Source organism: Homarus americanus, unplaced genomic scaffold (assembly GCF_018991925.1).
Source record: "Homarus americanus isolate GMGI-L3 unplaced genomic scaffold, GMGI_Hamer_2.0 scaffold11150, whole genome shotgun sequence".
NCBI lineage: Eukaryota > Metazoa > Arthropoda > Malacostraca > Decapoda > Nephropidae > Homarus > Homarus americanus.
The window spans coordinates 3,158,755-3,172,772 of NW_024720555.1; the positions used below are offsets into that span (position 1 = coordinate 3,158,755).

At 37.9% G+C, this 14,018-nt stretch overlaps 1 protein-coding gene across 2 annotated transcripts in view; it reads left to right on the forward strand.

Annotated features, from left to right (window-relative positions):
- The window catches only part of LOC121860633 (caspase-1-like), an 87,964-nt gene that overhangs the window by 35,519 nt on the left and 38,427 nt on the right, over positions 1–14,018 (forward strand). The window contains exon 8 of one of the 2 annotated variants that reach the window (XM_042357894.1): positions 4,893–6,637. The exons of the other annotated variant lie outside the window; for it this stretch is intronic. Coding sequence (XP_042213828.1) covers positions 4,893–4,978 — 86 coding nt within the window. The 3' untranslated portion in view covers positions 4,979–6,637. Of the gene's footprint in view, positions 1–4,892; positions 6,638–14,018 lie in introns of those variants that run through there. 2 annotated transcript variants of the gene reach the window in all.

Below are 14,018 nucleotides of genomic sequence, written 5' to 3' on the forward strand. Positions count from 1 at the left end.
CTGCGTAGAGCTTCATTCCGCTGCCCTTTGATGTGCCGTTGTAGAATATCCAGTACCTCCTCTACAGACAACGAAGAGGTCGGAGGTACCTGCAATGTATGTTCCAAGACACGCTGAGTTTCCAAGGACAGGCACATACGCAGCTGAATAAGTTGTTTAGGCTGTGACAAACTCTGGAGATCCACCATTGTAGCATAATCAGTCCACCGTCGCCGCCACTCACGAAAAGTCTGGAAATTCACATCAGGCTTCAAGATGGACGGTGTTTGAGCAGCCACTTTAGGTGGGGCTGGGGGGCGTGAAGAAAGCGTTGATGAGGTATCTGAACCAGTCGATACCGAGGCAGTGTTAGAGCCAGGGGCTTGGTTAACAGTGAGGCGAGATAGTAAAGCTCCAAACCGTGCACTGTCTTCCAATCTCCGTTGGTGGTCTCTCTCTGCCTCTGCTTGCCTTCTTTCTTCGTCCTCCACACGTCTTGTAGCAAAGTTGTGACGCCTTTCATCCCTCATAAACTTCATTAAAGCAATTATCTCTGAAGGCAACGCTGAAGATCGAGGTGAAGGGCTGCGCGATGTGGTGGGAGCTGGAGCGTCCTGTTCAGCCTGGTCATCCATCTCTGCCGAGCTGTCATCCAACCGACTCATCCAGGCGTTGGCTCCACGACTGCGTAAGGCACGAGACATAATTACTTCATCTGTGTACTGTGTCTTAAATCAGTGTTGACCGGTCAGCCCGTCGTATCAACAAGATCTGAGACAAAAAAAAAATTATTTAAATGCACAGATAAGTAGATTATATACATATAAAATATATATAAAGGAATGGCCGCAGTCAGTGTGTTCGTACGTGTGTGTGTGTGTGCGTGTCTCGGGCAGTGTCTCACTGTGAGGGAGAGGAGGCGACTCACAGTCAGTTACCCTCTGGACATGGCGAGAAGAGGATGCACTGAACTTTACTCCTTACAAATGCCCAGAACATGCCTTTTACCTTGGGAATCCTTTAGAACAAGGTCACACAGTTATGGCACTAAACACACAATGCACTATACAATTCACAGAAAATCACTGTCACTGACACTGCTCAAAGTTGCGATAAATTATTTGAAGAGACGGCCATTAGCGGTGGTTGACACAGAGCAGGGGTCCATAAGCCGGTCTTGCCACAAACTTTACACTTCACTTGTATAATGATCCAGGTAAATGACTCACTGCGCCATGCATGTGTTCTGGGTATCAAGTTCTATCTACAGGAGCGAACACAAACACCTGTAGAGTTTTCGTAGGTTCTATTTACTGGATAAACAGATATGTACACAAGGGAGGTGGCGCTCCTTACTCTGTCTGGGGGTCAACTAGCCTTTAGGCGACATATGGCAAGTGATACATTAACAGCTCCCATATGTCGCCAGGCACATTAATTAAGCGTGTGGGACATGGTAAATACATTGCCACACGCTGCTAGCTAGGCTGAATAAATAGTGTATATAAATGGAGCACATACATAATATACATACATAATATACATACAGCATACATAATATACATACATCAATATCAACTGTGTCGACAATTCTTGCACAGAAAGACAAATTTAATGAAGTGAAAGTGAGAGACAAATCTACCAGAGTGTTTAAAAGTAGATCCATAATTGCAGAAACAGAGAGGTTACTTCTCATCTGGATTAGGGAAAAACAGATGGAAGGTGATTCAGTTTCTACTGAATTTATTTGTGAAAGAGCCAGGGAGATTTACGAACATTTAAAGACAGAGCAACCTGGTTCTTCAGGCACAGAATTTGAAGATTTTAGGGCCAGCAAAGGCTGGTTCGAAAAATTTAAGAAAAGAAGTGACATTTTTAGTGTAGTTTGCATGGTGAGGTTGCTAGTGCTGATAAGGAAGGGGCAGCAAAGTTTTTAGTGGAATTTAAAGAAATGGTGGATGAAGAAAATTTTCTTCCACAGCAAGTGTTCAATGTGGAGGAAACTGGGCTGTTTTGGAAAAGGATGCCCAAAAGAACATTCATCAACAGAGATGAAGCCTCTTTACCTGGGCATAAACCCACGAAAGGCCGTCTCACTCTATTGCTTGGTGCCAATGCTTCAGGGGATTTCTGACTGAAGCCTATGCTTGTCTACCACTCTGAGAACCCCAGGGTGTTCAAGCAAGAAAAGGTGGTAAGAGGAAAGCTTGGAGTTTATTGGAAGTCCAACCGTAAGGCATGGGTGACAAGACAGCTCTTTAATGAATGGGCTGTTGAGGTGTTTTGCCCTTCTGTCAAGAGCTACCTAACCACCAATAAACTCCTTTTAAAGGCTCTTCTCCACATGGATAATGCCCCTGGGCATGACCCTGAACTTGCCAGAACTTTGGAGTATCAATTTGACTTTGTGAAAGTGTTGTTTTTGCCTCCCAACACTACATCATTCATACAGCCAATGGACCAGAATGTGATCAGCAACTTCAAGAAGTTGTACATGAAGAAAATGTTTAGGAGGTGTCATCAGGCAACTTCCACTGATCCTTAACTAACACTGAAACAGTTCTGGAAGACACAATTCTACATCCTGGAGGCTGTAAAATTGATTGTGTCATCATGGCAAGAAGTCTCCACTAGATCCCTCAATTCTTCATGTAAAGCACTGTGGCCATCAGTCGTCCATGATTTTGAGGGATTTGAGGAAGAAACAGAGTTGGAACAGGAGATAGTGTCCATTGGTCAGTCATTGGACCTTGAAGTGGAGGAGGAGGATGTGGAAGAGCTTGTGAGGTCTTATGAGGAGGAACTTACTCCTGATGACTTGAAGCAACTGGATGAGATGTTACAGGTAGAGGCTGACAGTGGTGAGGAGGAAAGGGAAAGTGATGACCATATGTCAATTTCAGAGTTGAAAGATGTGATTTACCACTAGGAGAAGTTCAGGGAACTGGCTTCAAAGCACCCAGATGTGGAAAAGTCTGTAACTTTGTGTCATGTTGAGGACACAATGGTCTCCTTCTTTAAACAAATGTTAATGATGAGGAGGAGAGATGCCCCATAGATCACTATTGACACTTTCTTCAGTAAAAGGCAGAGGGAACAAGATGCTAGCCCTCAGCCTTCCACTTCAAGAAGGAGAGAGGATGTTCCTGGTGGAGAATCTGTCAGTCCAGAGGCTCCTGACATTTTCATGGAAGGTGACTCACCTTCCAAGAAGCAGTAAAATGCTTCTCCTCCACCTCCACTTCCTTCTCTTCTCCCTTCTCCTCCTGCACCTCCCACTTCAAATTTACATCATCATCCATGAGCCTTCTACATACACACCTCAAAGAAAGTGTACATTTCTACCTCTTTTGTTGAATTCAGGCAATTTTCGTTGAGCTGGAACCAATTACCCAAAAACCCATTGAAACAATGGTTTCGGTTAACGAATAGCCTGCTGGAACGGATTGTGCTCGTTAACCGAGGGACCACTGTACTGTATAATGTACTCTTGAACATGCTGATTAAGGATCTGTTGTCCACAATTTCATATCTGTATAATTACTTGTCCAAATGACATATCAAACATTTTCATCCTTTTCAAATGCTATTTACTCACTGCCTAGGGTTTTTATATATTCTTTCTTTATGCTGCTTCATGAAGTGCAGAACCTCATTCACTGTATATGCCACTTTAAATCTACAAATATCTGATACAAATGAAGATTTACAGGACAATTTTATTTTTGTTTGTATCTGTTAACATCGATGGTGGCATTGTTGCCATGCTAAACTCATCAGTGTAACCTCATGGGGAAGGGGGACTGATGTGAGGAAACCCCATTGCTATGGGGTAGGTGGAGGCAACATTCAAGCTGGGTTGTGTTGCTATGGCGAGCATTGACCAGCATTCCTGAGGCTGTGTATACATGAACTTGTACCATTTTTGGTACTGTAATACTGTATGCAATATTGACCACCTGTGGTTCAGAAAATTCTATGGTCCAGCTCTGGTCAGGTCCCGAGGGTGCCGGATTGGAGAGGTTCAACCTGTAACTGTATCCAATCCCTGAGGTGAGAAGAATTTAAAAGGCATAAGAAAAATGCCTGACATCTTGGTGAAACATCCTTTTAGGATCAAATCTCCATGTTTCTCCAGCACTCCCTTCATGTTCATGCATACTACAGGTGCCACACATCCCAGGTCTGTGAATGCCATGAATTTTTCATAAATGCAGCCTATAATTCAGTTCTTGGTCACCCTTATTTTTGCATATTAACTTGTATTTTTCACCATCTCATATACTGTACACCAAGGCATTTTTTTTTCTTATTTACTGGGCAAAAAAATTATGAAAGATTTCTCTTTGCAAGTATGAACAATGAAATAATTTGAGTACTGTACTGTACAGGTCTTTGGTAAGTAAGTACAAGGTGCATCAAGGAAAGCTTTATGAATCATTCCACTCTTAATATGGGAAGGAAATGAGAATGGTGAGGTGGATGTGTAAAGTGACACTGAAAGACAGGAGACCCTGTTCAGAGCTAAGAGGGAGGCTGGATTTTGAGAGTATTGGTGAAGTTCTGTGTAGAGGCAAGCTGAGTTGGCTTGGGCATTTGGAGAGAATGGATGAGACTAATTGGATCAAGAGGTGCATGAGCCTAAATGTGGAGGGGAGGAGAGCAAGGAGTAAGCCAAGATTGACATGGGGAGAGGTTGTAAGAAATTATATTAGAGTTAGGAGCCTGACAAGAGAAACTATAAGACTGTGCAGCATGGAGAGCTGAAATCAAGTAACCGTGGCTAACCCATGCAAGTGTGAAAAATGGCCATAAGGCAATGGTGTTGATGATGACGATGAATCAGATTTTGGGGAGGTCACTTAATTGTGAAGTTCCTTATGGTAATTTTTTCTTTGCTATTATTTTTGCAGCTCAGCCCCACATGCATGGAAAAAAGCAGGCTGCCAGCATTGTTTCTACTCTTATGCGCAAAGTGTTCCTCACACCCAAATACTGACTAGATAAAGAGTGTAGAAACAAGTTGGGTTATATGGACCATTCAGCCAAACTTCCAGTGGGAGCACCAATTGCCTCACAAGAACAAGTAGAAATTGATGAACATCCAGATCCTCATGATTCTGAAAATTCGCACTCAGGTAAATCTTTGTGCTGCCCAATAATGAGAAGAAATTTGGGGGGGCTTTTTTCATGCTTAAGGAAAGCCAAAAGAAACAAGCCACTTTGGCGATTCACCCAAAATTTGGAAAATCCTGATTAATGGAAATTCGAAGGCTAATACTGTATATACTATTTTGAAGAATGTATACGTATAATGTTTCCTTCTGCAGACATAAAAAATCCATTATAAACAAAATCTTACAATTAAGGAGATGAAATGAATTCTACTTTAGCTGAGATTGTTCTGAATTAAAATTAGTTTTTATAATATCTAACACAAAAGTAGTACTTTAGAATTACAATTGATTGATGGAGTGTGTATTTTACATTACACTTTTTAAGCCATATGTACAGATGAAGTGAAAGAATCATTGAAATATTCCTTGATTTTGACTTGACGGAAATTCATTTGCAAATATGGTCTTTCATTATGATTCTAACTTGATATTGCTTCATCAGGTGATAATGTCATTCAATACAAATGTAATGTGCTTGAATGACATCAACTAATAATGTCTTTCATTGATTTATGCTATATGGTATAAGAATATAGCTAAATAAGTGATGTAAATATTGACACTGTTGGTTTGCTCTCTGTACTGTAAAGTGAAGGACAATGCTTGAATTTCATATTTAATCAATGAGTAAGAATTAAGTTCAAGAATTGTAAGCAACACAGTACAAGTATTCTTTTCCCTAACAAAATCCTTTTTAGATGCTGCTCATACTTTAAATGTTTAGATATAAATATGCACATAAAATGTGCCTTATGAGATTACTGCCCGGTTAACTTCACAGTACAAGTTTTTGCACAATAACCATGTCTTTCATGTGTGTTTTTGATTGTCAATACTGTAGTGATAGTCTACCCCTGAAAATTGGAAATGATTGGATGTGATGACCACAGGTCTTTGTAATAGGAAATGATCTCAACAAAACTGTGAATTTAATGATCTGAGCCTGAAGCTCTGTGTGTTTCAATATCTAGAATTTTGTCTATGATTGTATGTAAGAATAATCTCTTAAGCTGATGTTACAGTATGTACTGTGTATCAATATGCCCTCCATGACTGAACAGGGTGTAAAATAAGGAATGTGGTTGTCATATGTAGGTTACGACCAGATCCCTGTCTGTGTACAGGGGTATATTAACCCTTTCACTGCAACGTCATTAATTAATCAGGATATCCTGTGTGCGGACATTTAAAAAAAATTCTATTATACAAGTATAATGAAAAAAAATTATTTTATATGCTGAGTTCAACTACAGTATACATATTTCAACTTGGTTAGAAAAATACTTATGTATAATACAGTTGCCTTTTTGCTTGTCAGGCACACGCATCAATTTTTAACCACATAATCTTATATGTTATAGCCACAGTGAAAGGGTTATAATGATTTATTGATCTTTGTAAGTCTTTTGTATGTTTATACGTACTGTACTATTTATACACAGATTGGGTCCCTGTTTCCAAATTAAATCTTTTGCATACATTCTACATCTATAGGATTTTACCATCAAGGCTCTATTACCAGGCCCAAATTATTGGACAAAATAGGTAAAAAATATAATACAGTACAATATGCTTAGCTAATTCACGGATTTCTATTTCGCTGCCCTCTATTATTCGCGGATGACGCCCTGGATGTAACCAATAATGTCTTCAGCTGGTTTTAAAGTTGCCGGCATTTTCACAGCCGGGACAAGGAGCCATTCGCTCTAGAGACCATAATTTCCTTTACCTGCATTGTACATGTGTGTGCGTAGACACACACACACACATAACACATACAGATAAATAGTAATGGGAAGTTCCTCTCACAAATAATCAGAAACAAATGTAGTATTAAAATGTTGAGTCTACCCTCAAGTCTACCCTCAACATTTTTAATACTACATTTGTTTCTGATTATTTGTGAGAGGAACTTCCCATTATTATTTATTTGTATGTGTTTTGTGTGTTTGTCTATACACACACACACATTATATATATATATATATATATATATATATATATATATATATATATATATATATATATATACAGGTAAAAGAAATAATTATCCTAAGGGCAAACACATTTCTTTGTACACAAGTAAAAATGTGACCCCTGCTCCCCCCTTGGTCAGCAAATATTATTCTTGGATTTGGCGATTCGCGGCCATTTTGAGAACCTAAACCCCGCGAATTTGAAGGGCTCACTGTACTGTAAATTTAACCTTTATTCACATACAGTATATAGTACTTGAGAATGTTTTTTCCCTCACATGGACAATCTGTAGCACAGTAGGCATAATCGTGTCCCATATATGCACATACTTGTACCTACAAAAAAGTTGTGTATTTACATTTTTCCATTGGAAAATAAACTAACCAAGCTGCATTCTGTAAATTGTAATCTATTTTTAAATTGATTAAGAGTTGAATTATTGAATTATGAATTTCACATAATGAGGCATTTTAATGTTTGTCTTCACTGATACCTGTTTAAACTATTCCATAATTGTTCTTGACATATACACCCTGTACTAGAATACTGTAGTAAAATTCTGTTCATGATGAAAACTCACCCACTTTTTAGAATGTTTCAGTATGCTACATAATGTGGGAGTAGGTAACTGTGTGTAGGAACAAGTCACCCATTATGAGACTTGAAAATACCCAGAAATACTGTATGTAAAACAAACTTAAGACCTAGTTTCTGGATATTTCATATACTTGACTGTATATCACTCATTGCTCCACATGTTGCAAACTTATAATTTGATATTAATTATGATATTTTAGGCTATGCAGACCATAACTTCATTCATGCCACCTCAGTCATTTTTTTTATCCTATTGTCTTCCCGCACCTATTGCCTCTCGTTTCTGAAATGGTAGTTTGTAGGGTTGAAAATCCAATTTCTGTAAAGGAATTGTCACTTGTAAGTTCATGGTGCTGGCATGGGGTGTGTCTCTTCTCTCCATCTGTCGAGACGTTCCAGTGGTATCATGCGGTGAATGACGTGTAGGGAACTGCTTGGCCACTTAATCCGGTGTGTGCACTACATTATTTTGCATGCAATAATCTTTTGTTTGTATTACCATATCTTTATTTCCAATATGTACATTGATGTTTTACCAGAAAATGGGGTTTAGGTAATTGTTATTATGATCACTATAATCTCTTTGACATTTTCAGTACTGATTAATTATAATTGGTTATGATGTTTATGAGTATCCTATATCAAAATATTCAAGTATCACCAAAATCTGATGCCTTTAAATTGCTAAGGTTATGGTCATTTTCATAATTACTTATACAGCAATCAGGATAAAATTGCTATTATCTGATTATGGCAACATAATCCTGAGTATGTAAGCTTTAATTTGTTACAAGTATGATTGTGCTATCACAATTAATTCAAGACATACTGTAATGAGTTCCAATTTCCAAAACTTTAATAGCCACAATTTCTGGTGTTTTTCTTTTTTTGGTGCTTATGAAGTTATGGTCCACATAGCCCCATTTATGAACCATGTACAGTCCCCCCAAAAGTATCTAGATTTTCTGTCACTATGCTAGACAATGCTTTGATATGATCCCCTGTGCATCATCATAAGTTAGTATGCTTGCTCGCCATATCAGCAATAGCTAGAGATGTGGGTAGGATTAGGGGAGAGAGTCATTCTTGTATGGCATACATTACTAGATACTTCTACATAACATGAAATCCATTAAGCTATATTAATGTATGTATCGTGCTGGATAGAAGTAAGGCATGACTGATGGATACAATAACACTGAAATATATATTAAATGGAAATGTTCCAGAACATCATAACTGAGACTGAGAGCGAACTCAAAACGAACATTTCACCAGTACATCGTTGTACAAACAGAGTATCATTCATACTGGGTTTCTCAATAAGCCAACTCATGTTGTTCATGTTATGTCTGATTTATGAAGAATGACTAAGAAACTAGTACAGTGAACCCTCACTTTACGCGGTCAATTGAACCCACAGAGGCCCTCGTAGAGCGAGAAACGCGTAAAGCGAACAACATAACATATGGGATTAATTGAAATAGAGACTGGGCCGACCCCCAAACTCCACTTTTTCTGACACAATACCTATGTTTTAGTAAAAATAACATCTTAATTTTATGGGGGAAACACTAGATTTTAAGGTATAGTAATAAATAATACCTCAAACTAAAGTTAGGATAATATAATTGACATTGCTGGATTCCTTGTAAGACCAGGAATATTTTGAATATAAATGTCATATATTTTGCACAAAAGATAACATATTTACTCAGAGTAAACAAAATACTTATTAGATCTAAAATTTGTATGTCTAATGCAAAATCTATGATGTTTATATTCAAAATGATCATCAAATTGTAAGAATTCCAGCAATGTAAATTATATTCTGGCCGGGTAATTTGTATGAATTTTATGAGCAAAAACAAATATCTTCAGTTAAAAAAAAAAAATATTCTTCTCGACACTATCTGTCAATCAAAATACTCCACTTCCCCCCCTCTTCCCACCTGCTCCCTGGGTCCCTCCCTCCCTCCCTACCCCTCACCCCCACCTTCCCTCCCTACCAGAGAAATGTTTGGGTTATAACAGTATATTTACATTTTTAGTGATAAATAATACCTCAGACTAAAGTTAGGATAATATAATTGACATTGCTGGATTCCTTGCAAGACCAGGAATATTTTGAATATACACGTCATATATTTTGCACAAAAGTTAACATATTTGCTCTGAGTAAACAAAATACTTGCATTAGATCTAAAATTTGTTTGTCTAATGCAAAATCTATGATGCTTATATTCAAAATAATCATCAAATTGTAAGAATTCCAGCAATGGAAATTATATTCTGGCCGGGTAATTTGTATGAATTTTATGAGCTAAATAAAAAAATTATACTTCACCTGCGTATATGAGTAGATGCACCGCGTAAAGTGGGAATTCCGGTTCTGGCAGGGTACCGCGTAAAGTGAGGGTTCACTGTACTTGATATTAGAGTGAACAGCTACACCATTATACAATACATCAGTCTACATGGGATCTGCCATGTTACTGATATGTAAATTGCATTGGTTTAACACCGAATTAAGATTTCAAATTAAGTGACTTGCAGGCAACAGAACCTCCCATCCACCTATAGTAAGACATTTGTGGTTGTAAGTTTCAGTGTGGCACCAGTTGTATCATGGCGCCTCACCCATCGTGATACTGTGGGTTCACTCACCCCAGTTCACTGTGCTATCTTAGCGTTACGTATACCTTTGTTGTGAAGGGCAATGATAGCATCTCTCACATCTTGCGATATCTCCTTGATAATTACTCGCTCCATTCAATGTAAGATCCCGCCGATTACTGACATAGCGTTGGTGTTCATTTATGTTATCCACTCTGAATCATGTAATGGAGTACAGTATTTTCTCGATTTAACAGACTAGTTTGAGCGACCCCTTTCCGTTAATTTGAAATTTTCGCTAAATCGAACTTTCCGTTATTTTTGCTTGATTTAGTGAGCTAGTTCACTAAAGTGAGAGTGATTCCGTAAAATTCCGCTGCTTGGCGAGTGGGGTTTGTTATCACGTGCCTAATTTCTTCATGATTACTGTGAGTTAGTTTTGTTTTTATTTATACAATATATTTTATATTTTAGTAGTTTTCCTCAATTTACATTATATACACAGTTATACAGTACTGCTTCAAAGGAAAAGAATGTATGTATAATATTCTCTTAACCTATACAGTGTTGGTCACTTGTCCTGTCCGTTATTGTGCCGTTATTCCCATCACTGAAATATAAATAAGAGAACAGACTGCACTAAACAAATATCCAGCACTTTATAAAGTATTTATATTTTTTATTTATTGCTATTCAGGTGCTCCTCTACTTAAGAATGTTCAACTTAAAAACTTTCAGAGATACAAACATCATCACTGAGGGTGGATGAGACTGGATTATTTTGAAGAAAATTCCAGATAGAACAAACATCACCTAAGAGGAGAAGAGTGAGCCAGGTTTAAAGGGTATAGCTGTACTAAATATCCATAATTTTTTAATTTTTACAAATATGTTTGATATCTACAAGAATAAAGTTGGACTTACAAACAAGCCTCAGGAACGTAACTCGTTGGTAAGTAGAGGAGCACCTGTATTGTACTACATATTATAGTTTTATTATTGTATGTGTTACAGCCATGGGTTTCTGGTCAGTATTTAGTCAATAATTATTTGTATTATAATATTTTTCCTTTAACATTCCTATCTGAAAAACTTTATTGTTAATAATATGGGATTACATGAAGATATGAATTTCACCATATTAGCCATAAACTTGGCCATTTTTAAGTGTTCATATTGTCATCTTTATGTTCTTTATTTTTAGAAGTTTAATTTTTTTTGTACTTCTTCTCAGGTTGGGTAATTTATGTGTACTTCTATATGTTTATGTTGGATTGACACATTTTAACATCAGACAGGACTCCGGTTTTCATATTGTGTGTATGGTAATGTATTGCATAATGTAATGTATACTGTACTTCTTAATTAGTCAAAGAAAGATGGAATGGCTTTGTGTATTACTGAAAAGTTAGAGAAAACAAGGGGGGTTATGGGAATGTGGAGTGAAATACAGGAAATGGATATTTATCTGTACATTGATCCCCTCGGTTAACGAGCGCCTCTGATAACGAGATTTCGATTAACGAGTTTCCTTCCATAAGATTCTTAACTTCGGTTAACGAGCAATCCCTCGATTAACGAGTTTTTTACGAACCGACCTCAACACGTTTTCGCTTGCCCTTGGCGGTCCACCAGCTGTAGTATTAGTCCGCCAATATAGTAATCGGTTCTAGGGCTTAAATTCCTTACTATTTTAGTAAATATCAAGAAGTTTATACTATTCAATAATTTTAAAAGTTTTATATCAAATTTTTTAGTCATTTTAACAATTATTGAACATAATTGAAGTATAGGAAGCTAGTTTTTTGCGTACCATACAGTCTGTCAACACACCATACAGGCGTCAGTCTCTGTGTCTTTTCAGTGGAGGTAACATCTTGCTTGAGACTCTTCAACTAAATGCTTTTTTCTGTGTTTCCAAGCAAATTATTGGTCATTTTGAAATTTATTTTACATAGTGGCAATATATAATACAGTGCAGTGTTGATATAAAGAAAATACAGTATTACCCCGCTTTACGCGGTTTCACTTTCCGCGATTTCTCATTTACGTGGTGCCTCGCCAGAACCGAACTTTCACTTTCCGCGGTACATCTACTCATATACGCGGGAAGCGGCGCGGGCAGGATGCGCATAAGGTCGCCCAGTCATCAAAACATTACCGAGTTCTTCACCCACCACCAACCACAGCCGGCCTAAATCAGTGATAGTGAGGATATGGACTAAAATGGACTTTGAGGGGTTTGACAAAGAGGCCCTGCAAGTCTATGTGGTGGATAGTGATACAAGTGATACAGGTGATACAGGTGAGGGCCAATAATCTGCCCTCTGCCTCGGAATCAACCCCCCATCCCTGTGTGCCCAGCCATCTTTTCTACTGATGTAAGTGTTAAAAAAACTAAAATTATTGATATTTCTCTTAATTATTAATTGTGTGTGCATACCATCATAAAATTAAGATGTAATTTTTACTACAACATAGGTATTGTGTCTGAAAAAGTGGAGTTTGGGGGTTTGCCCAGTCTCTATTTCAATTAATCCCATATGTTCTGTTGTTCACTTTACGCGGTATCCCATGGGTTCAATTGACCGCGTAAATCGGGGTACTACTGTAATCTTGAATTACACCAAGAGAACTAAAATTTTATGGGTGAAATGGCGCCATGGGGTGACTTCTCTTCCACCCCAATGCCTTCTCTTCTCCCTTCTCCTCCACCCCCATTCTAATTCCCATCATCATCATCCAGGAGCCTTCTACATACACACCTCAAAGTAAGTGTACTTTACTACCCTTTTTTGTTGATTTTAGGCAATTTTCGGTGAGCTGGAACCAATTACCCAAAAACCCATTGAAACAATGGTTTCGGTTAACAAGCAACCTTCTAGAACGAATTAAGCTCGTTAACCGAGGAACCACTGTACGTAATTCGTTCTGCATTCTCCACTTACAGTAATTAGGTGAAACGGGCGCACCAAACTTATTAATAAATTGCCAAAATTGTAGTCATCCACTTATTCGTGCTAAATTAAAATAGATCTACACCTTATTATGCCACTGCTTCATAACTCTTCACCATGCACACCAAGTTGATACATGAGTAGCACTAGTATCTCCACTAAATCTTTCTCATACTTTTTCTCCACTGTCTGCAACCTCTCATTCCCTTGACCAAATTACTCGTATACTAACTCATTTGGTCTCGTACTGTAGCTGCCACCTCCCTCTGTTGTTGGTAATTTTCACTAGCTTATTATTTATTTAATTTTTTCTGCTTGTCCATAACGCCGCATTATACCGGAACTAATTTCTTTCAGAATATTTTTCACTGTGTTTATTTCTCATATTTTCATTGTTTATTTAGTCTACATGGGCGTCCGCAGAAAAAAATGCAGGGGGGGGGGGGCCAATGTTATCCTGAATTCGACGTGTGAAGTGTGAAGACATCATTGACAATTTTGGAAGAGATCCCCGACGGCTCCAATTCCTGTTCCAAGAGTAGTAACCTGCTCTAACTGAATGAACTGTTGAGAAATGTTTATGTTATTTTATTCATTTTGTATTTTCCATGTAATTTTTTCAAATTTTTTATTTTCCGAACCGTGCCCATGATACAGTCAGTTAACGTCCTAGATACGTTTTGGAAACGTGGCGTACTGAAATGGAGTTGTCCGA